Raw genomic sequence first — 21,735 nt, 5'->3', positions numbered from 1 at the left:
CAAGTATACTTGTACACATCTAGGTATGATCCTGTTGATAGTGAAGTAGTAGTAATGGAGGAGGAGGGGAGAGAGTAAGGCAATCAACTGTAGCACTGGAAGAATAAACTTTTATTTTCCTGGAGTGTTTGATGTTTAAACGCAACCTTGGTAAAGAGAGCATAATCCAGCATATTTATATAAATGTCTGCATATGTCCATAAAAATAAGCGGGCATTACAGGCCGCAAATGTCGGCATCTCCGTCAGCGCCGCCCGCCACGCTTCTCCCGATCTCTCGGCTGAAGATCGAAATGAACGCACGGTACATATATCACATCACACCCTTCCCATTTGAAGGGCTCGGGTGTAAAACATGGTGATATTTGGTCACAATGGTTACAATGTGAATCGTGTAGTCCATCGTAAATGGAGTCGAATCGTACTCGAAGTGTTTAGGTTCGTCAACAGATGACAGAGCTATACATGCTGAAAGTTATGGTATCTACCAGTTGTTTCATGTAAAGTGTGGTAAGTAGAAAAGATGGTGGTGAAACGGCTGTTACTGAATTGCAACATGTCTCAGAAAGTTCGCGAGTATTGAGGCAACAGCAAAGATGAGAACGAGTTAGAAAGTGTATATGATTCCCATAATGACCCGGAACATGTACCACCGACTAAGAATGAAGAGGTTGCCAATCAAAAATGCGACTAAAACTGCATGGCCATGTACATTCTATTTCATGTAAAACGTGGTTCTACTGTAGATACCATTGTTTACATACAGCAGTGCTCATAATGGCAGTTTCGAATTAAATTTTAATCTCTTACCTGGATGTGAACTGCGATCTAGTAGAGAAGCACATACTTTTCTTCTTCTAGATATATATAACTGTAGTCACATAGAAATTTGTTTGATTTTTAAATGGGTTTGCTCATTTAAGGCTGGTTTAAGATACCATGCCTTACAAGCAACGTCAAAAATGTATTACACTTAAGGAATATGTAATTTGATCTGAATCATATCAATTATTTGGAACAGTTTAGTTTTTTATAAAATATTTATTTCATAAATCTGTAATGTGCATTTTAAAAGTTATAATATTTTTATGGTGGACCTAATAACATATTTGTAATTTAATTAAGTTTCATATTTATGATATGTGTGGCTTTGATGAAGCAAATTATTTTATTGTTGATATTGCAAATTCTTCTTGGTTCCAAATTATAACTATTTTAATCCATGAGCACTAAATATCAAAAACAATAGGTTGCTGACCAAGGCAGTTTATTAAGATAAAAACACTTAACCCGTAATGTTTCAACCCTGTATCAGGGTCTTCCTCAGACGAAGAACTAAATCATTTTTAGTTTAGTTCTTCGTCTGAGGAAGACCCTGATACAGGGTTGAAACGTTACGGGTTAAGTGTTTTTATCTTAATAAACTGCCTTGGTCAGCAACCTATTGTTTTTAATATGGAAACAAGGCTTAATTATATTACTAAATATCAGTGAAAACTATTAAAACTTAAGCCCTGTGTACATTTGAAATCATTCTTTACAAACATGTCAAGTTAAAGAAAAATACAACAGAAAGTTACAAGGTCATAATTGTGTCTTCATTGATTTGCTTTATTTTACTTCGTATTTTGTGTCACTTTTGGCTTATTTGCAAAGATGGAGATGAGTGATGATATGATGAAATTGATGAATAAGCACTCAAAAACATCCATGCCCAGGACAGGATTCGAACCAGGGACCCCTGGCATCGTAGTGCGATTTTCTAACCACTCTGCCATGGGAGCCGGTAATTGTTATCTTGAAGATAGAGATTTAAACTAGGGATGGCCTTTTCAAAAAAAGGAAAGGAAGACTCTTAACAGTAACACACACAATTCATTGCCAATCAGCCAAGACTTGGAAGATGGCACGTCCGGGTATCTTATTAGATGCCAACAGATGTCTCCAAACATGCATTCAAGTTCGATGTGCACAATGTCACAAAAAATAGCACAAAGAAATGCAGAAAATGTATTATACGGTGCCATATCAATTGTTTTTCACTATTCCACTCATAATTTTTGTATATATTAAGTGTGGCCATAAATATATAGAAGTAGAATTTGAAATTTGGTTGTAAGTATTCTTGACTACAAGAAAATATATTAACACAACAAATAAAGAGATTTACACAATATTTCACAATTAATATGTTTTAATTTGTGAAATCCTCATCCTTAAAACACCAATCCCTTTCATGCCCATTGCCCCTATTTAGGGGCACATTGTATTATACAATGTAACAACTGATTTGGAGTTTTAACATCAGGACTATGTTACACACTTTATCTACATGTAAAAAAAATTGATTTGAACAAAATCCACCCATAAATAAAAAGTTGGGCAGTAATGGGTTAAAAATGTATCAAATATGTGTGTGCATCGTTAGGCGACTAGTTTGAACACCTCCTTGTATATATCTGGTAAGTAAATAACTTTTTAAAACAATTACAGAAACTGTTGTGTGCTTGCTTCATCGACACACTACAATGCCAACAAGTGATCGCGAGTACCTTGCTTGCCAATAGTGCAATCATCAAGGCAGCAGTCTAGACATCAATGGATCGCATTGTACTTTAATACTAGAGCATACATACATACATCTATGTGGCTAAAATGGTAAAAGAAGCTGCTGCTCCGATAGGTAATGAGGGAGGAAAAACTAAAAACTATTTACTTGATCGTAAATCAAATAATGTATTGTTCGCCTCAATGTTTGTTTAAAATAACATGCATATTACATGATTGCTATTATTTCAGGGATATGATAATTCTGAATCCTTTATCATCACTCAAGATCCATTAGAAGGAACAACAGCTGACTTCTGGAGGATGGTATCGGAACAAGGAATAGTTTCATTAGTTATGATTTCTGATGTAAGTTTTATTCCTTATTTAGGTTGCTGTGAATGACTAGAAAATAATAATGTAATCTGATTTAACCTAAAAACATTACGTTGCTGACCAAGGCAGTTTATTAAGATAAAAACACTTAACAGGTATCGTTTCAACCCTGTATCAGGGTCTTCCTCAGAGGGGAAAAAAAAAGATTTTTTTTTTTTTTTTTAAGTTTAGTTCTTCGTCTGAGGAAGACCCTGATACAGGGTTGAAACGTTACGGGTTAAGCGTTTTTATCTTAATAAACTGCCTTGGTCAGCAACTTACTGTTTTTTAATATGGAAACAAGGCTTAATTATATTACAATGATTTAACCTCTTTGAGTCCCCTCCAGTCTACAACGTGGACCACCACCATGTGATCTCGTTTAACACACATCTCCAAAGCAGTATTTCAGTCCTTTTTTTTATTAATATTTATTATTTGTTCATTAATATGCATATGATTGTATGACATGCTAAAAACATACAATTACTTTTTAGCATTTTTTGAGAATGCTTTTTATGAAAGTTTATTATTTTTTTTCAAGAAAAGGTCTGCAATGTTATATTAGATGCAAATCGCTTGAAATTTGCAGTTAATCATGACAAAAGACCATGTTTCCATGACATGACAATCTCGTCCCCACATTTACGAAAGAAAACCTGTAAAAAAAATGGGAAAAAATGTTTTGTTTTTTTGAAATTTTGGAGAGCTTTGGGAAGAAAGACTCTAATTATGGCCTTCTTTTTCCAAATTGTGGGGACCTGAGTGACATCATCACAGAGTGGTCTTTCTTAATGATTACTTGCAAATATCAACCTATTTGCAACCATTAGGCAACCCTAGAACTGAATTTTCAAAACACTGATTATCAGCAAGAGGTAGCTTATTTATTCAAATTACAAAAGAAGAAAAACGTTTTTTTATTCTGTTACTGCAAACTCATTGTTATTGAATGGAGATGAGTGAAAATTGGTGGATTGCTTTTATATGTTCATTGTATGAGACAAGATCACTACTTCTGATTAGTGGCAATTAGAGGCCTAGTGGGAGATGCCTGATTTCTGATATTTCTCAAATATTTTACATTTTTCCAAAATAATGTTTTCTTATGGGCCTGTTTTCCAAAATGTTGGGATGAGAGTGGCATGTTGTCAAGGAGTAGTCTTTTGTGGTGATTACCTGCATATTTCAAGCAAATTGCATCCATCTTACAACCAAATTAATCCACTAATATTGATATGCTGCTGCTTTTTAGGAGCGTTACATGCTTTCATTTTTTTCTCAAGAAGTATGTAATTACTTTGAACATGACTTTGCATGATCCTAGTAACATTACAGTGTTACATTTATACAAGTGTATTATATTTTTCTGTTTTATTGGTGGTTAGTTATAGTGACATGCTGAATAAGTTGTTTTTTTCCAGAATTTGAATTTCTTCTTCTTTTTGTAACTTACATTATTGGGAGGGAACATGGATAAAATACACTTCCACTGACAGTTTACAATTTTTTTGTACACTCCTCTTCACATAAAGTGGCACACTTTAAAGGGTTTGACAGTTCAAGAATGAGCCACTTTATCTGAACAGGAATGTACATCATAGCACATTTGAAAAGCACACACCTGGAAAGTCTGGTCTGCTAAATGTTAATCACACATTTTTGGGCTTTTTTTATTGCACACAATGTGCATTTTTATGTATCTGCCTCCTTTGATGCCTATCTTTGGGTGCTTACCAAATTAAGTACAGACTTTTAAAATCTGTAAGTTTGTATACCTAGCGTAATAATCTTTGTTTATATTTAGATTTGGGAGGAGTGTATTTTTTTCTATTACAATCCTGTACTGAAATCATAACTGTTATCAAGTTGAAGCTAGGATCCTTTGTTTTTCCTCTTTTTATCTGTTGTGTAGTTTCCCATCTTTGTATGTCAAGTTTTTATAAAAACTTTACCTGCTTTTAATTTTTTTATTTGCTAACAAGTTGCAGGTGGTTTTCACTGTGAGGATAATGTTATTTATCTCAGCATTTGCTGCATCTTGCAAACAGTTAAGTCAGAATGCATCTTGGAGATTTAGAATAAAGAAATATGAATTTGTAAAATTTCTAATCCTGAATTTGTTTAATAGTCAATCAAAAGTTATTTCTAAATTTTATTGCAGCTTGGAGATGGACCGAAGAAGTGTTTACGGTATTGGCCAGACGATGAAGTAAGTCATGAACACATAAAAGTCAAATATATTCAAAGTGAAAGCTGTCCATATTATACAAGAAGAGAATTTAATGTAACAAATTGTAAGGTAAGCACATTTTTCATAAGTTTTCAATGGTTATATAATTTTCATGCCTCTTTCTGGATTTATGTGATGAAATTTGTCTTCACATTTGGTTGTGATAAAAAGTCGAGTTTGATGCTATACCAGGGGCATTCCATGTGAAAATGACCCTGAACCACAATTTTTAAAATTAGATGCAATGCTGTAACTTTATCATATCTTGTGAGTGAGCAATTTAAAATTGTCTTGGATAAAAATTCACATACTATACATAATTAAGTTAGAAAGTAGAAGGTATTTTTACATATTATTTGTTTATACATAATTAAGTTAGAAAGTAGAAGGTATTTGTACATATTATTTGTTTATTTTAACTTTTTTGATTTAGTTGTGTTTTCTATTGTGTCCCACCTGACACCAAAAAAAAACAAACAAAAAAACAATTAACTTCTCCTTTAACTGTTAAATTTCCCCCTCAACTCCACTAGAATATTCAAAGGTCAATTATGCTGACTCCCGTGGCAGAGTGGTTTGCACATTGCACTATGATGCTAGGGGTCCTGGGTTCGAAACCTGGCATGGATGTTTGTGAGTGTCCATTCATCAATTTCATCATATCATCATTCATCTCCATCTTCGCATTTAGTCAAAAGTGGCACAAAAGTGAAGTAAAAAAAAACAGTCAATGAAATGTCAAATACCTTATCTCTTTGTCTTAAATGATTTATTTTTTATCATTTGACAATTCACAGAAATTCATATAAACTTCTTATTAAGTGAAGAGGGAGTGTTTCGTCTGTCCCACCCATGACACAAAATTGTTCACTTATAGCTACAAATCTGGGAAAGTATTTTAAGCGTAGTTATGTTTAATCAACAGTGTGAAGTTTCATATTTCATTGCACAGAAACTGTAAGAAAAATGTTGCTTAACTATCAATAAAATAGTTACTTTAATATAAAAAATTTTGTCTGCGTGTCCCACCCGTGACAATGGAATGCTCCAAAATTATTTAGGAAGAGAACAGTGTTTGTTCATTGATTACATCAGCTGGTGATATAATTTGCATCCTTCTATTTACAGACAGATGAGAACATCATGGTTACACAGTTCCAGTACAACGGATGGCCAACAGTGGAAGGAGAGGTGCCCGAAGTCACAAGAGGTCTTATAGAGTTAGTTGACCAAACCCAGTCACATCAAGAGACTCACGGTGGTAGTGGTCCAATAACAGTACATTGCAGGTATGTTGATGGCCTGGTGCATAGTGCAATTTGAAGTGATTTATTGATGCAAGTTGAATTTCATACAAAGTTTTCAGGCTTGTCAGCTAAGTTCAGAATTTGTTAATATGGCAATATAGCATAGCACCAAAGCATAATACAGTTCCTTTGCCCCCTCAGTGGCGTATTGTGAAAATTTAACCTGGTTTAATGCAACAGTTCGTACTTATTAATTTTATTTTTAATAAGCACCCCATCTAGATTAATTAACACCAATGCTGGCATGCAAACATAAACAGAAGTCTGACAACTTCAAATTTTCTGGCAATTTGTTTTTTCATAAAGCTCCCTTTTTACCTGAAATTGGATCTAGGTTACCTTTCATGTAGGAACACTACCTCTGCCATGCATGGCACAGAAAGTAGGAAGCTTGATTTAATAGTGTGCATAATATATAATGAGCAGTTACCCATATATTAAAGCTCCGTGTATAAAAATATGTGAAATAAATGCAGTGACCTGGAGAATACACCACTGTTGTCTATATAAGTCCACCTGCTGTGACGAGGTCACTCTTCATATCACCATTCATTGCTCAACTCAAGGTTCTACAGCTGGCCCCTGTGGCAGAGGGCCTCGAACCCGGGACCGCTGCAACGCCAGGGGTCCTAGGTTCGAATCCCGGCCTGATCATGGGTGTTTGTGAGTGTCTACTCATCAATTTCATCATATCATCACTCATCCTCATCTTCACAAATTAGCCAAAACTGGCACAAAAAGCGAAGTAAAATAAATCAATCAATCAAGGGTCTACAGTTTAATCTCTTGTTTTGTGTAGTTTTTATCCCAGTTTGTAAGGGGTGGACCCTCTTCGAAGGCACATGACAGTCATCCTTCTTTGAAAGCACTCAAAAGTCAACATGCAAGCCCTACAGATTACAGTCTCTTCACATAATACACATTGGAACCACATGCTTGAGGCTCCGGTGCCGTGACCAACAGACAATGTAATATTCTGTAGGGCATGTTGTTTAACTGTGTGCTGAGTGCCATTTCACAGCCTCAGCTTTTATAAATGACATAGTGATTTTAGTATTAAATACTTTGTTCTTGACAAGGATATTAACTTTTATTTATGGCGTAGTAAAGGGTGTCTAAAAAATATGGGTTTTTTGAAATTGTAAATAAAAGAAGATGAACTTCGAACTAAGTGTATTGATGGGTACGAATAATATAGGGTATGCCATTACTAAATTAATTCACTCACTGTCACAAGATGGCCTCATGTCTTGAAGATGACATGAGTAAGATGGCTACCGTTTTTGCGTAAACATTCCTGAAGCCTTCACAATCTTCAAAAAAATAAGGGCCTATGATGCCAGATGATTACACTGCACACCATACAGTCACTTTTTGGTTGTGTAAGGGCAATTCATGCACTAACTGCGGGTTTTGAGGGTCCCAATACGTGAAATTTTGCTTATTGATGAAGCCGCCGAGGTGAAAATGGTCCTCGTCTGACAACCACACCTTGTCAATGAACTGTTCGTCAATGTCCAATTTTGCCAGCACTGCTGCACAGAAATCCCTTCGTTGCTTGGGGTCATTTGGTTTTAATTGCTGGACGATCTGAAGTTTGTATGGATGGAACTTAAGGTCAAACTTCATTATGCAGCTGCAGAGATGACGCTTGGTGTCGAACAGAGCATCTTGGACTTCTCTCGACAGAAGCCTGGACAGCCTGTAAGTTATCCTGTGTTCGAGCACTGCTAGGTCGACCTGTTTGTTTTAACTTCAAGGTCAAACCTGTTTATTCGAATTTTTTAACCCAAGTTCACACTGCATGCACAGATGGAACTTGTGCATGTCACAGAAGTTGATAATGTCACTGAAAATCACGATGTGCAGCCTCCACACTGTTGTTACTCTTATAATACACTTTCACAGCGTATGTACGCTGCACACCGTCCCACTTCTCCATGATAACTGAATGGCATGGTACCTACTGCACGTTGTGTACGTTACACAGCGCCACTTGTATTGCAGTGTTGCAAACTAACAATTTAAAGAAGCCCATATTTTTGAGACACCCTTTACTACTAAAGATGTCAGTGATTTTAGTTTTTTGGTGTGTTTTAATGTGTTGAAATGTGATTCATGTAATTGTTCTTTTAATGCACTGAGTTATATTAATTCGTTTTTGCATCTGTCACCACATCTGGAAAAGAGTGTAAATAGCATCAGTGCTGATGCACTCTTTATAATTTTTAATGATCAGTCAGATGAGAAACACTGTGTTGAAAGAATTTTATTCTTGTTCATTTCCTGATAGGAATTATACACCTCCATTTGCTGTTCATATAAAGTGCCACATACTAGAACTGTCCAACATAAAATATGCTACTTTATGTGAACAGGAGTGTACATAATTGGGGCTGAAATGATGCAGATACCAATTTGTGTAACAGCTAATTGCTATCAGAAGATATTTGAATTTAACCATAGATACTGACTGATACTTTTCAGGCCTGGGTACCTTGCAAAGTTTCTCCAAACACTGTGCAACACTTTGAGTCTAAATTGGCTGGAAATATGCAAGGCGAATACTTTTCTGAATTGTACTGGATTTTGTGATTAAATTACACATATTCTAATAATCTGTTTATCTCACATATGATCTTCTGAGTGTTTCAATGAAATAATTAATTAACATTTATGAATTGAATATTCTGAACTACTTCAATTTACTTACGTGAAATTTAGAAAATTTCACGTAAGTAATTTTAAACCACGTTTACCGCAACCATCATGAATACTTCAATTTGTTACATTGTTCAAGTACTGGTATCTGTGAAAGTAATGGTACATAAACAGAAAACACAAATTGCATAATATTTGCCATCCAGTAGGTTGAATTGAAAGCAGGGGGATATTTGTGAAGATTGATACACTGGAGTGAGTATTGGTTTTATCTCTAGATAAATTTTCAATAGAGAAGAATCTTAAAGAAGTTTGATTGATTGATTGATTTTTTGTTTTAAGTCCACTTTATGCACAGTAAGGCTAATTGGGACTGGACCTACAGTTTAAAGTGGGATCCGAACCACTTGTGCCTCCACCGGGTATCGAACCCGGGACCCCTTGATTACAAGGCGACGACGCTACCACTGCACCATCGGGAGGCACTTAAAGAAGTTTGAAAAGAACTGGCCAACTTCTGTGGCAGGTGATTAGCACAGCATGCTACAATTACAATGCCAGGGGTCCCAGGTTCGAATCCCAGTCTGGGCATGGGTGTTCTTTGTGAGTGTCCCTTCATCACTTCCATCATATCATCACTCATTCTCATCTTTGCAATTAGTCAAAAGTGGCAGAAAAGCATAGTAAGATAAACCAAACCAATCAAGAAGAACTGGGTTCATAATATATAGCAGTTGGTAACATTGGGTTCTTTATTAAGAACTAGATTTTGCAGTTCAAATCCAATTTTTTCTCTATTGAGAAATACAAACCATTGCTATTTACAAAGTTCAAAGTAGAGTAATTACATAATAAAAAATAGTTTGGGACAGTATTATAATTTATTCTATGCATGCTTTTGATGAATGCATTCTTATGCTCAACTTGTCTGTAAACCTTACATGATAGTTGAAGTAAGTTATGTATTTTTTATTGGTTTATGTATTGCACATACCTGTTCCAAGTTGAACTAAACTAACATCATGTTCATTGTTTTCAAATTTCAGTTGTGGGTCAGAACGCAGTTCCATTTTTGTAGGGTTGAGTATTTTGGTCCAACAGATCAGAACGGAGAAGAGAGTTGACCTTTTCACAATGACGCGAAAACTGAGATCTCAAAGACAGGGAATGCTTCAATCGTTTGTAAGTATATTTGAATCATGTTACAAAGATTGTCTCAATATATCCTCTTTTTGAGATTAATATATGCTGTTGAGCACTCATTTATAGAAAATATAATGGAAGAAGGAAGTTGTTATTTTGAGAATTTGCGAATGTGAGAGAAAAATGATGAAAGATTGTTGCTTCAGATTTAACCACTTGCCTTAAAAATTAATTTCCAAAATTCTGTCCCAAATTTTGGAATTTGGAATGTGTTTTTAAAATCTTACAAATTGCAGTTCTGATTCTGAAATTGTTAGATATTAGATGGGCACAGTGTGGTGAACTCTGAAGCATGAAGCTACACATAAGAAGGCATTGCAATCTGGGCAGTAGTAATGTGATTGTCTTGCCTTTGGCATCTCACACTCTGCTATACATTCCAAGCATCAAGCTGAATAAGGTGCTGCTTCCAAGTGGACATTTACTGTACTTTGCAGCAGAGAGCCTCTCATGAGTTTGTATGGGATAAAAAAATGTAATGAGAAAAAGTAGTTTGGCCCGATTATACTCAGGATAATATAAAAAGTGCACCTAGTACCTGCTCGAATTTACTTTGGATAATTAGGCAAGTAGTTAATTTTGTACATTTCCTTGTTCAAATTTCCCCATATCCTCTTCATGATCACCACAGTGGTTAGTGCTCTTGCCTTTGGATTGAGTGGTCCCAGGTTCGATTCCTGGTGAGAGCCCCCAAAATTTCAGCATTGACCCAGCCATGTGAAGACAATTGGGGCGCTACAATTGGCTTCAGTCTCAAAAGCCAGAAAACAGTGGCAATAGAACTTGCTGTTCCGACCACTTGTCACCCCCAAAAAAAAGCTGCTCCGGCAGGCCCTGGCCATTAATGATCTGTTCTTCTGAGGAGTTTAGTTTGAGTACAACAATCCCTTTCATGTTTAACATTAGCAAATAGCTGGTCCAGAACTTTAGCATGATCAAAGATGATTACCTAACAGTAATACAGTATCACTTAGTTGCCAATCACCTGATGCAGATGCAGAGAGCCTGATATCATTAATATGAGGTATGACATTGATTTGGACTCAACGAGATTGTTCAACAGTTCCTGTGACTGAGCCTGTCTCTCCTCAAGCAGTGCTCTTTGGTGCTCGGCAATCATCTTCAAAATCAGTTGCAGCTACTGCACAATGGGGAGGATCATTATTGTTCATAGAAAACTAAATATGGCCTGATAGTGTCACTGAACAGTAAAACATGATTGAGTACAGCAATCCCCTTTCATGTTTAACATGAGTGAATGGCTGGTCCGTACATTAACCACTGCCTGCAATGTATAAAGATATCTGTTTGGCGATTACATGGAGATAGGTAATTCAATTTGATAAGTTCACTTTTCATTTTTCCATCCAGATTTCCTTCACGATCAGTTTCGCCACCTGTCTGGTGGCTTCGTCAGGTATGTAAAATCTGCATGGAGATCCTTGTATGTACCAGCACCATGCAACAACAATTGACACATTATATCTCTGAAACTACAGATGAAATTTATTTCTTTTATTATATATGTATAGCAAATGAGAGGGAAGTAGGAAATGCTCACTAGGCACTAAAAAACTTTAAATTTTCATGGCCAAAGGCCACATCTTTAATTGTGGATAAAATATGGTAGAAAAAACTGCCATTATATATGTATAGACAGATATATTGAATCCTGGCCTGGGCATGTGTAATTTCATCATATCATCACTTCTCATCATTAAATTAATCCTCAAAATTTACTAAAAATGAAATATTAAAAAAATGTATACAGTGAAATTGCAATTATACGTTTCGCGATAGTACGTTTTTTTCTGGCGGTCCCTGCCAATTCCCATAAGGCTGCATTCTATTATATTTCAGTTATACGATTTTCAGATATATACGATTTTTCCACTTATATGTTCGACGAGTTAAGTCCCAACAAGGAAAAGACTTCAGTTATACGATTTTAACTCGACTTGCTCTAAAGAATGCTGCTATTGGAGTTCAAGATTTCCGTGATCAACAAAGACACCAGAGTCATGCTTTTAGAATGTGTTAAAATGCTAGAGAAAGCAGTATTTAATGAATATCGTTTTGACAATAGTTCGCTTGTTCCCCGATCGTAAGGCAGAAGTACAAGGTCGCATGGTGAATGAATAGGCTGCTGTCGTAATGTTCATCATGTTTTTTTTTTGTTTTTTTTTGCAGGGAATTTGCTGAATGGATTAAGCGGGTAAACCTTCCTTGTGCTCCTTTCACCCCTCCCCCCCAGCATCTTCAATGTCTATTTCTCGTATATTTGTGAATTTACAATAACGATTTAGAACAGATTAGTGCAATACAACAAACTTTGGTGTATATGTAGTACTCCTTTTCTTTCTTTGTGTACTTAATTTTACCATTTTAATTATATTTCAATAATATGTTTTTCTGAGTTATACGTTTTTACCCTTCTGTCCCCCATAAAACGTATAACTGAGATTTCACTGTATTTTTTAGAATTTGAATGTTCGGGTGCCATGGCAACTGGGCACCCTGTATTTTTCTACCCTTGGGTATAGTTATCAGCAATGTACTAATATAGTCGTTTAATTAATCCAGTACATTCTCTAATAGAAGTAGTTCATTGTTTTCCTGTTGTATACCATCATTGCGTTAGGTGTCTATTTTTAATGTTGTAAGTGATACAGTTTTTAATTCTAACAATAATTTTATCTTCCTTTAAGGCTCAGTACGAATTTCTTTACCGTGCCATTATAAATTATGTGGATCTGCATCACCTAGCAGAAGAGGAGGCCTAAGAGGTGTATGCACTTGTGTTGCTGAGCAAGTGTTGGAAGTTACTGCAAACGTCTGTGTCATTGGTTGGCCAGAATAGTGCTTTGTTTGTTTTGCAACTTCCATGTTGTTTCATGTTCAGCCTATACATATGTGGTTTCAACACCTAAATGTGCCACAACTGACCAAGAATGCTGAGTTTCAGAAATGTTTTTTAAAGTGATAGAGTAGAATCTAAATTACATGAATTGCATCTTTCATTGGCATAGTGTAACATTAGGGTTTATATGAAAACATTTTTTTAAAGATTCGTACAAAAAAAAACATATTCATAATACTGCTGGTGAATGTGTTTGGGTATTGATAGCCCTCTAGAACTCAATATTGTGACAGTTCATAATGATAACTTGACTGCTCGACATCTCTTCATTTTTCCTTTTGGTGTTCATTGTGAAGCATGAAAAAGTGTATATACATAGAAGTAATGTGAATTTGTATTGATAATGCTGCTTGTCCAGAAATATATCATTCCAGCTTTATGATAAACCAAATTTGATCAGTATGTTAGGCTTTAAGTTAATTAATTGAGAAGCTGAATTTGTTTGATATATTTGTTTTGATACCTCTGATATTATAAAGTATGTTGTTTGAGTTAATTGAAATCATAATACATATTTTATTATTTATTTTTTTGTTTCAATTTAGTGATAATTGTCACTAAATATTAATACAATGGTTACATATTTTGAACATTGTAAAACACATTAATATGGGTGTCATAAGTTTTCTTTATACCTAAGAGAATCATTTTCTAAAATCAAGTGAAATTTCAGTGTTATATGCATGTCATTTTAAAATTGTATTTTCATCATGTGTAAATTTGTTTTTCTTTAAATTGCACCAGTTGCATATTACAAGTTCTGCGGCAAAAGAAGAGTTTAATGGCAACCACATGTTTATGTTGTATTTATCATAAATTTTTCTCTTTTCATATTATTATTATTATTATTATTTATGAAATTAGATAACTATAGATGTTTGTGATTAAGATTAATGAGTTTTTTACTCAAACTTAATTTTCTACATGTGTTGCTCAACATAAAAACAAGTAGTTAAAAATATGCTACATCATGGAACTTTTTATTTTTTAGATTCTATTAGAAACAAAGAGTCCTTGACTTTTTTGTGTGGTATTTTTTGTTGCAAAATGTGTTGGGAACTAGCAGAGAAGGGAGACATTGCTAAAGCAATAGATTTGGACTTCATGATTGACTCCTTGGCATATGTACCTACTAAACATCAGGATCCATTTACATTATGACCTTTGAAATAATGGTGGTATATATTTTAGCTCTTTAAATCATCTCTGGAGGCTTCAGCTGCTGACATAGCCCTGGTCAACGTGCTCTCTTATTTCAAAGCTTTCCATCTCTACTGTCATTACAGCCAACTGTAATAATTTGCATCATATGAATTTTATTTAATTTTGTTTTCTGTGGTTTAAAATCAAATTAGCCTAGAGTAGTTTTATGTGCCAGCAGGCTAACTAATTTTCGTTCATCATATGGTCTAATTTTAAATTTGATTGGGTGATGATTTGAAACTAAAGCAGTGTTAGTTTTCTTCTAATTTGCAATCTGAGAACTTCAATAAATATAAAACAACAATGCATTTTTGTTTAAAATTGTGAGACACGAGAAAACCTGAGATACAGTTTTGTTGAAAAAATATTTGTTTAATTTATGCCACTGGCAATATGATGTTACATTGGCACCACTTTTCTTTTTAATTATTATTTGTTTTGCATCCCATTTAGAACATTTTAACTGAAAATGTGTATTTATTGTTCATGCACATTGAAGTTTTAGTTGCAGATTGGATGATGTCACCACGAAATTCAAATTTTTTTTAGAGCATTATAGAATTTCTTATTTTCTTTTTCTTGCTTTCCTGCTTGTAAAGCTTTTTTAAGAAAAGCAGTTTTTAAGAAATGTATTTGTGGGAGCCAAGGATTACAGAGCAAAAATGGAATATGTATATTGAACATGAACAAGTAGGAGGGAATTATAGACAAGAAGAAAAGATCATTCAGTTCTTTCTCCTCTCTCTCTCTCATATATGTATTTTCTCTCCCTTTCTTATACACATATATTTATATTTTCATTCTTCTGTATGGTGCAACAGCACTTAGAACACTTGGGAATGTTACAAGTAAGTTATTATCTGGCAACTAGATGAAACCTTGTTTATTATTTGTTAGTCTACTCTTAACTGTTTCACAAAATATAGCAAATAGTTGCGCTACCAGATAAATTACTCAGGTATGGAGGGTTTATGTGACAAACAACTTCGGATATCATATTTAACAGTTTGTCTTGTTCACTATTTATTTCATTATATATGTTATATTTTGCCTAAAATTTCATCAGTTTGGACAGATTCTTATTGAAGGTAATTCATGTTCAGGTGTTTAAACAGAAGTTTGTATATAGAGTATATTTTTATACAACTTTGTGAAATGTTGACATTTTTCAATTGTGTGTAAATGGTATTACTTATGTTAATAATTGAGGAATCTAGCTCCTCTTTTGTGAAGAATTGCTATTCATACTCAGCTGATATCAGTGCAATATTTACTATATATTTATTAGTACTGGATCACATTTTACACTGAAACTAAACTAAAACGAAGACTATACAGAAAATGTTGCATGTACTTTGTTAATTTTTCTTTGTTTTTAATATTAGAGAAGGCAGCTTCACACATTCTAGGTAACATTAATAATAACTGATGTATATTTGTGGTGTATTATTTCATTTCTGTTGCTGTACTACCTTGGCCTCCCTTTTAAAATTATTTTTACTATGAAGAGAAGTATATTCCATACCAGTATTATATTTCTTATGTTCTGTTTGTTTAGTATGCAACTTCGTGCATTCCCTATTTTGTTGCTATCTTCTTTTCTGTCTTTAATGTAGATGCACGTGAAGTGATGATTTTTTGTCAAATAGTGATAATGAAAAGTAAGTACTCATTTTAATGATATTCGATTTAGTAAATCTGATTAGGTAGCCAACAACTGTGCACTTCTTTGTGTAGGATATAATGGCTGCTTATGTTCAGCAATAAATAAAAATGTGTGATATGAAATGTTAATGTGCACTCTAATGCACTTGATCTGGTGATTGAATGTGTGTGTTAATACTTTTGCATAGTGATGTGAGTAGAATACATCTGACAGATGGTTATTTGCTAAAATATGATACAAATGATTTTTGTAGAATGCATTTGTAAATTCAGTTTTCTAGAAGATGAACTTTTTTGAACAACCAACTTTAGTATTATTTTTTTTTTAATATTGTAAAAGCCGTTAACATTACTTTTTTTTATCAATGAATCAGAGAACCTGTGTATCCTTTTCTTTTTACACCTGGGCCGCTCTTTTTTTTTTTAGAATTACTTTTTCTTGCTGAAATATTTAAAGAAATTAGTACTGTCTTTCACTACATAATCTTTGCACCCTGTTTGTTTGAGTCCAAAGAATGGTTTGTAACCTTTCATTGTGTAATTATCAAATTGGAGCATCAGATAATGAAACCAATGATAGCGGCACGGAATCTTCGGACACAGAAGATTAAAGTTTGTAAGCCCGTACTTCGCAACACCATAGCAAATTTTCTCAGTGTTATATTTGGACTATAATGCATAAATCAATAACAACTATTGTGTTAACTTCTTTTTCTCTTGGGGGTAAAATGTTTGATATGCTATCAGAAAGAAATGATGTACGTCGATTTGGAGTATATTAAATTTTAACGTATATTTACAAGTATTCTGGAGTAGTCCGTGCATCCTAATCTTGCATCAAATACAGATTAGTAATAAAGGATTTGTAAGTACTGGTAATACTGGCACAATTTTTAAAAGAAAGCTTCACATTATGGCCATACTGTACTTTTTTGTAGAAAAATTTGTCATAAAATCTGCGACGATTATGTGGTGAAATGCAGTATATTTAGATAAATGCTTCCTTGGAATTCTGACACAACTTTTAAGAGGTCTTTTCTTCTCTTATATTTAAGTCATTTGTTTTCTGCTTTACATCAATTAACATAACTCATGGTGGTACATTTTTTTATGTGAATTGGCATGGTTTATAAATGGGCTCGAGCATACATTCAAGAACAGTAGCAAACTTGCAAAGCCACATAATGTGTTGTCAGGTTACAAGAAAGGACAAGCTGGAAAATGTTATAAGAAAACATTGCAGGAAATATGTTTTGCTTATGTTATTTTACTTCATTTCTTTAGACTAATTATGATGATGAGAATGTTATGTTATGGGATAAAATTCATGAAGGGACAAGCACAAGAATCCATGTCAGGATTCGAACCTGAAACCTTTAATGATGAGATTGTGACTTTGGTGCTCCATGCACTCAACAACTAAGATGTAAAATGTGTTGGAAGTCAGTGGGGCATCTTTCATGCAGGGATTTTTGTGTTGATAATTGGAAATATGAGGGTTTGGGCTTAAGTCATGGCAACTATTTTTGTCATGAGTATCTGTGACAGGGATGAAAATTTGAAATTACAAATGGAAGGGAGCAGTGTATGGTACTGGAACAATTATGAAGAATACAGATCATGTGCACCAGTTGCAGGATATGGAAGTGAACAAACAACTATAAATAACAGCATGTGTTTATTAGTCAGAAATCATACACTATCATTACAGGCACAAAATATTCACACACTATGATAGGGTGGCCTTACCAATGGCATAGTAGTAACATCGTTGCCTTGTAATCAAGGGGTCCTGGGTTCAATACCCAATGAAGGCACATTGCACAGTGGTTCGGATCCCACTTTAAACTGTAGGCCCAGCCCGATTAGCCTATTTGTGCATAGAAACCTAAATCAATCAAACTACGGCAGGGCATTATTCCTCACAGCCTAGACCAGCTCCCTGTGGCACACACTGACATTTCTCCCCAAAAAATGGCTATTTTGATATATGAACACTGTTCACGCCCAGTCATGTCCATTCTGCCTGCTGGTTGAGTTACATTGGTGCAATAACTGTATACCACACTACCATCAAGAGGCCTCTTGTCATCTTGTAATGAAGGGATCCAGGGTTTGATACCTGGTGGAGGCAGTGCACAGTGGTTCTGATCCCACTTTAAACTGTAGGTCCAGTCCCAATTAGCCTATCTGTGCATAAAGTGGACTTAAAACAATTCAAGCACACACACATACTACCATCTAGTGACATGTCCACATAATAAGGGTGCAACGTTCTCTAGACATACGATCATATTGTGGTACCATCGATTAACTTTGAGAAAATAAATAGTTGCCAGGACTTATACCCCAACCCTCATAAACAGTCCCTCCCACAGCAAGAAGCAGAAGTTAAAAATAAATTTAAAATGAATGTTTGACTAACTATCTTGGACCTGTAGAAACTGTGTATTTCAACCTTTGCTAAATTCCATCTTTTGTGTACCCCTGTATGTTTAAGTGGAGAGATTCCTGATTCCTCAACCTTGTCATTGTGTGTTAACCTTACTCTATCTTCTAACTCATATCACATGCAATGTTTAACTCAAAAATACATTTCCTTGACCTTCATATGCTTTGGAAGCTTTCTATTTTTCCTTGCATTTCAAACCTCTTTGTTTTAAAGAATATAGTGGGACATATGCTTGAAATTTATTATCAGAGAAAATACATTCACGTTTTTTACAATTGTAATTTTAATTCATACAATATGGTAATGACAAACAGTCCAATCATCTAAAACAATGCAATCACAGTTTATAGTTCCATCATCAGTGTGTTTCATTAGTCTTCTTCTATTGTGGGGACACTTCATATTGAAAATGTAATTTATTATTAAAAGGTTGTGCGACAAAACTTCAGAACAATACATCTTTTCATTCATTTCTTTGAGCATTAGCTTTTAATTTTCATTTAAGTATTATTATTTGTAGTAATTGTTATCAGAGGAAATTGCTTTTAATATTACAATGTGATGTGAAATGTGTTGAATGGGCTTCAGTTCTAATTATGAATCCTTAATTAATCAGCCATCAGGCTTCAAATTTGATTTGCTAGTTACTTGAACTGGGCAAAAGAAGTAAATATTCAAAATTATTCAAAATTTCTTCCCTCTTTTCCCAATGTGTTGAACTCTACAGATGATGAAATGTTTCACTGCAACCCACAAGAAACTTCATTGTGAAATGACAATTCCTCTTTTTTTTTCTGGACTAAAATTGGTTGAATTAATATTGATGTTGAATATGTCAAAATTACTTCTAAACTGAAATTTTAAAAATGTTGATCCTGTAATTCATTTAAATTCACATTTGATTGTGGTTGTTAACTAATTGCTTTTGTACATGTCATTATATTTTATAATGAAGAAGTCCAGTTCATGATGATGATAATATTGTGGTTGTCATGAAAATGTTTGCCAATCTGAAGCAAAAATAAGTACATGTGTGTGTAATAAAGTTAAGTTAAAGTGAACATTTCTAGCCATACTTTAGCTGTGATTTCATACTTGCAGCATGTATCATAATGAACTTAGTTATGCAATGCTTTCTAGTCAATGATTTTGGGAATTCCACTTTGCAAAATTATGAGTAGAGACAATCAAAAAGTGTTAAGTAACAAAAGTCTGGTTGTTGCATTTGTCAATACAACACACAAACTAACCGGTATATGTTAAGACAGAAAATGGAATACCTCTTAAAGTCTGCATATGATGCCAATGTGATTTTCTTGTATTTTTTGTATGTATTTTGCAAAATATTGTTTATTAATTTTGATCCTGCTTTTATTGTAGCATATGCAAATTGTAGCAAAGAAAAAATACCGGTAAATTGCTGTTTCAGTTGCCATGTACATGTATGACGATATTCTATTTAAAACAATTGAGTAGGGATGGGACCAATTAATCGGTACTCTATCGGTATCGGCCGATATAGGCATATCGGTTTATCGGTAAAATTACCGATTATTTTACCGATCCGATATATTGATTATTTTCTGATAATTTAGTGCAAAATTCTGCGATTTTGTTGTAATTTTTATGGATAATATCCATGCTCTACTTTCTAAAAAAGTAAATGTCTAAATATGCAATTTCTCTTGCACTGCAGTCACCTTGAAACACACATTTATTAAATAGGTCAGTGAACCTTTCAGGTTCTTCAAGGACTATTTCTAATTTTATATCGGATCGGTAGAATATCGGTTATCGGTATCGGTAAATTTTATATCGGTACTTTATCGGTATCGGCCAAATTTTCATATCGGCCCATCCCTACAATTGAGTGAAATGTGGCCTTTTGTGTTGCTATAAGTGAAGCAAAATCTTTGAACAAGGGAAGGAGTAAGACAGAAAATTGTTTCATAACTATTTTAATAAGGCTAGAATCAAACATTGAAACAGTTGGATCCTGTTTTTTACCCAATGTGTGTTATTTACTCCACCTTCCCTTCATGTGGTTTTCTTTTCTTATTTATGAAGAAAAGAAATTGGATATTGCCTACCATACTTGTACATATGCACATCATGCAATTTTTGTCTATGCAGTGATTTTTTCTAAAAAAAAAAAAAAGATTATTTATTTGTATGATATTTTAGTGAAAACTTTATAAGTTTGTATACAGTTGTACTTTTTTGCATTTATTACTACTACTATTATTTGTAGATAGAAAATTTTAAGTCAGTGCATTATGCTGTGTATAAGAAGTGCCTATCTATTACACAAGTGTTTAAAAGAATTTTGGATTCTTTCAGTTAATATTTTTTTACATAGATATTTGTCATAAGTTAACATTAACAGCAGTTCAGTTCTGTTATCATTGTGGATCCATAAGTGTAATTAACCTAACTAATGTCATGGAAACTAAGCAGTATTTCGCTCATGCATTAAAAGTACTTTGTATCATTCAAATTGTTTGAGGAATGCACCAAACCTTCTCTGGTGTAAATAAAGTGTTGGAATGGAGCAGTAGTAGTGGGTGTGGCATGTGGAGAGAAGAGAACAAGAAAGTTCATCAGAATTTGGAAAACAAAATATTGTCAGACACACGTGGAAAAGTTGAATTTTGGTACAGTTTGTTGTAAGGTTGAGCAAATATGAATTTGTGCAGATACATTTACCATTTTGGACCGATAGCAATTGTTGAACATTTAGTAATTTCAAGATATTCAGATTCATTTTAAATTGCAACTTTTCTATTCTAATCTTTCCAAACTTGTGCTCCTAATTATTATTAAATTCGTATATGTGAAATTTAAAATAGTAAAGAAATTCATTATTGCCACATTGTTTTGGTGAAAATTCAGCATTTTCTGAAACCTGGAAAATGTTTGATATCAAAAGGAGACAATACTGGTTTGGATACCACTTTGAACTGTAGGTCCAGCCTCTATTAGGTTATCTTTGACGTGTGGATATTTGCTCAAAAATGTTTTGGATTTCTTAATGAAGTGAAAAAATTACAATACTAAAATTATAACACCTGAGGTACAGCCTCACTACAGAATTCATGTTTCACCAATTTTCACAATTCACAAAATAACCCAAGGGAACATTACTCATAGCTTTCATTAATTAAAACCAT

The 21,735-nt window shown here is 34.1% G+C and overlaps 1 protein-coding gene across 3 annotated transcripts in view; it reads left to right on the top strand.

Moving 5' to 3' along the window:
* Ptp69D (Protein tyrosine phosphatase 69D) overlaps positions 1 to 21,202 on the top strand; it is a 130,757-nt gene extending 109,555 nt beyond the window's left edge. For 2 of the 3 annotated variants that reach the window (XM_083117139.1, XM_083117138.1), the window contains exons 24-28: positions 2,799 to 2,915; positions 5,086 to 5,223; positions 6,283 to 6,443; positions 10,169 to 10,304; positions 13,034 to 21,202. In XM_083117139.1, coding sequence (XP_082973265.1) covers positions 2,799 to 2,915; positions 5,086 to 5,223; positions 6,283 to 6,443; positions 10,169 to 10,304; positions 13,034 to 13,108 — 627 coding nt within the window. In that variant the 3' untranslated portion in view covers positions 13,109 to 21,202. The remainder of the gene's footprint in view (positions 1 to 2,798; positions 2,916 to 5,085; positions 5,224 to 6,282; positions 6,444 to 10,168; positions 10,305 to 13,033) is intronic. The other variant, XM_083117140.1, reaches the window with a different exon arrangement.
* The last annotated feature ends 533 nt before the right edge of the window (positions 21,203 to 21,735 follow it).

The sequence above is a fragment of the Lepisma saccharinum genome, chromosome 2 (assembly GCF_977018435.1).
Source record: "Lepisma saccharinum chromosome 2, izLepSacc3.1, whole genome shotgun sequence".
Classification (NCBI taxonomy): domain Eukaryota; kingdom Metazoa; phylum Arthropoda; class Insecta; order Zygentoma; family Lepismatidae; genus Lepisma; species Lepisma saccharinum.
This window is presented reverse-complemented; position numbering and strand designations above follow the sequence as displayed.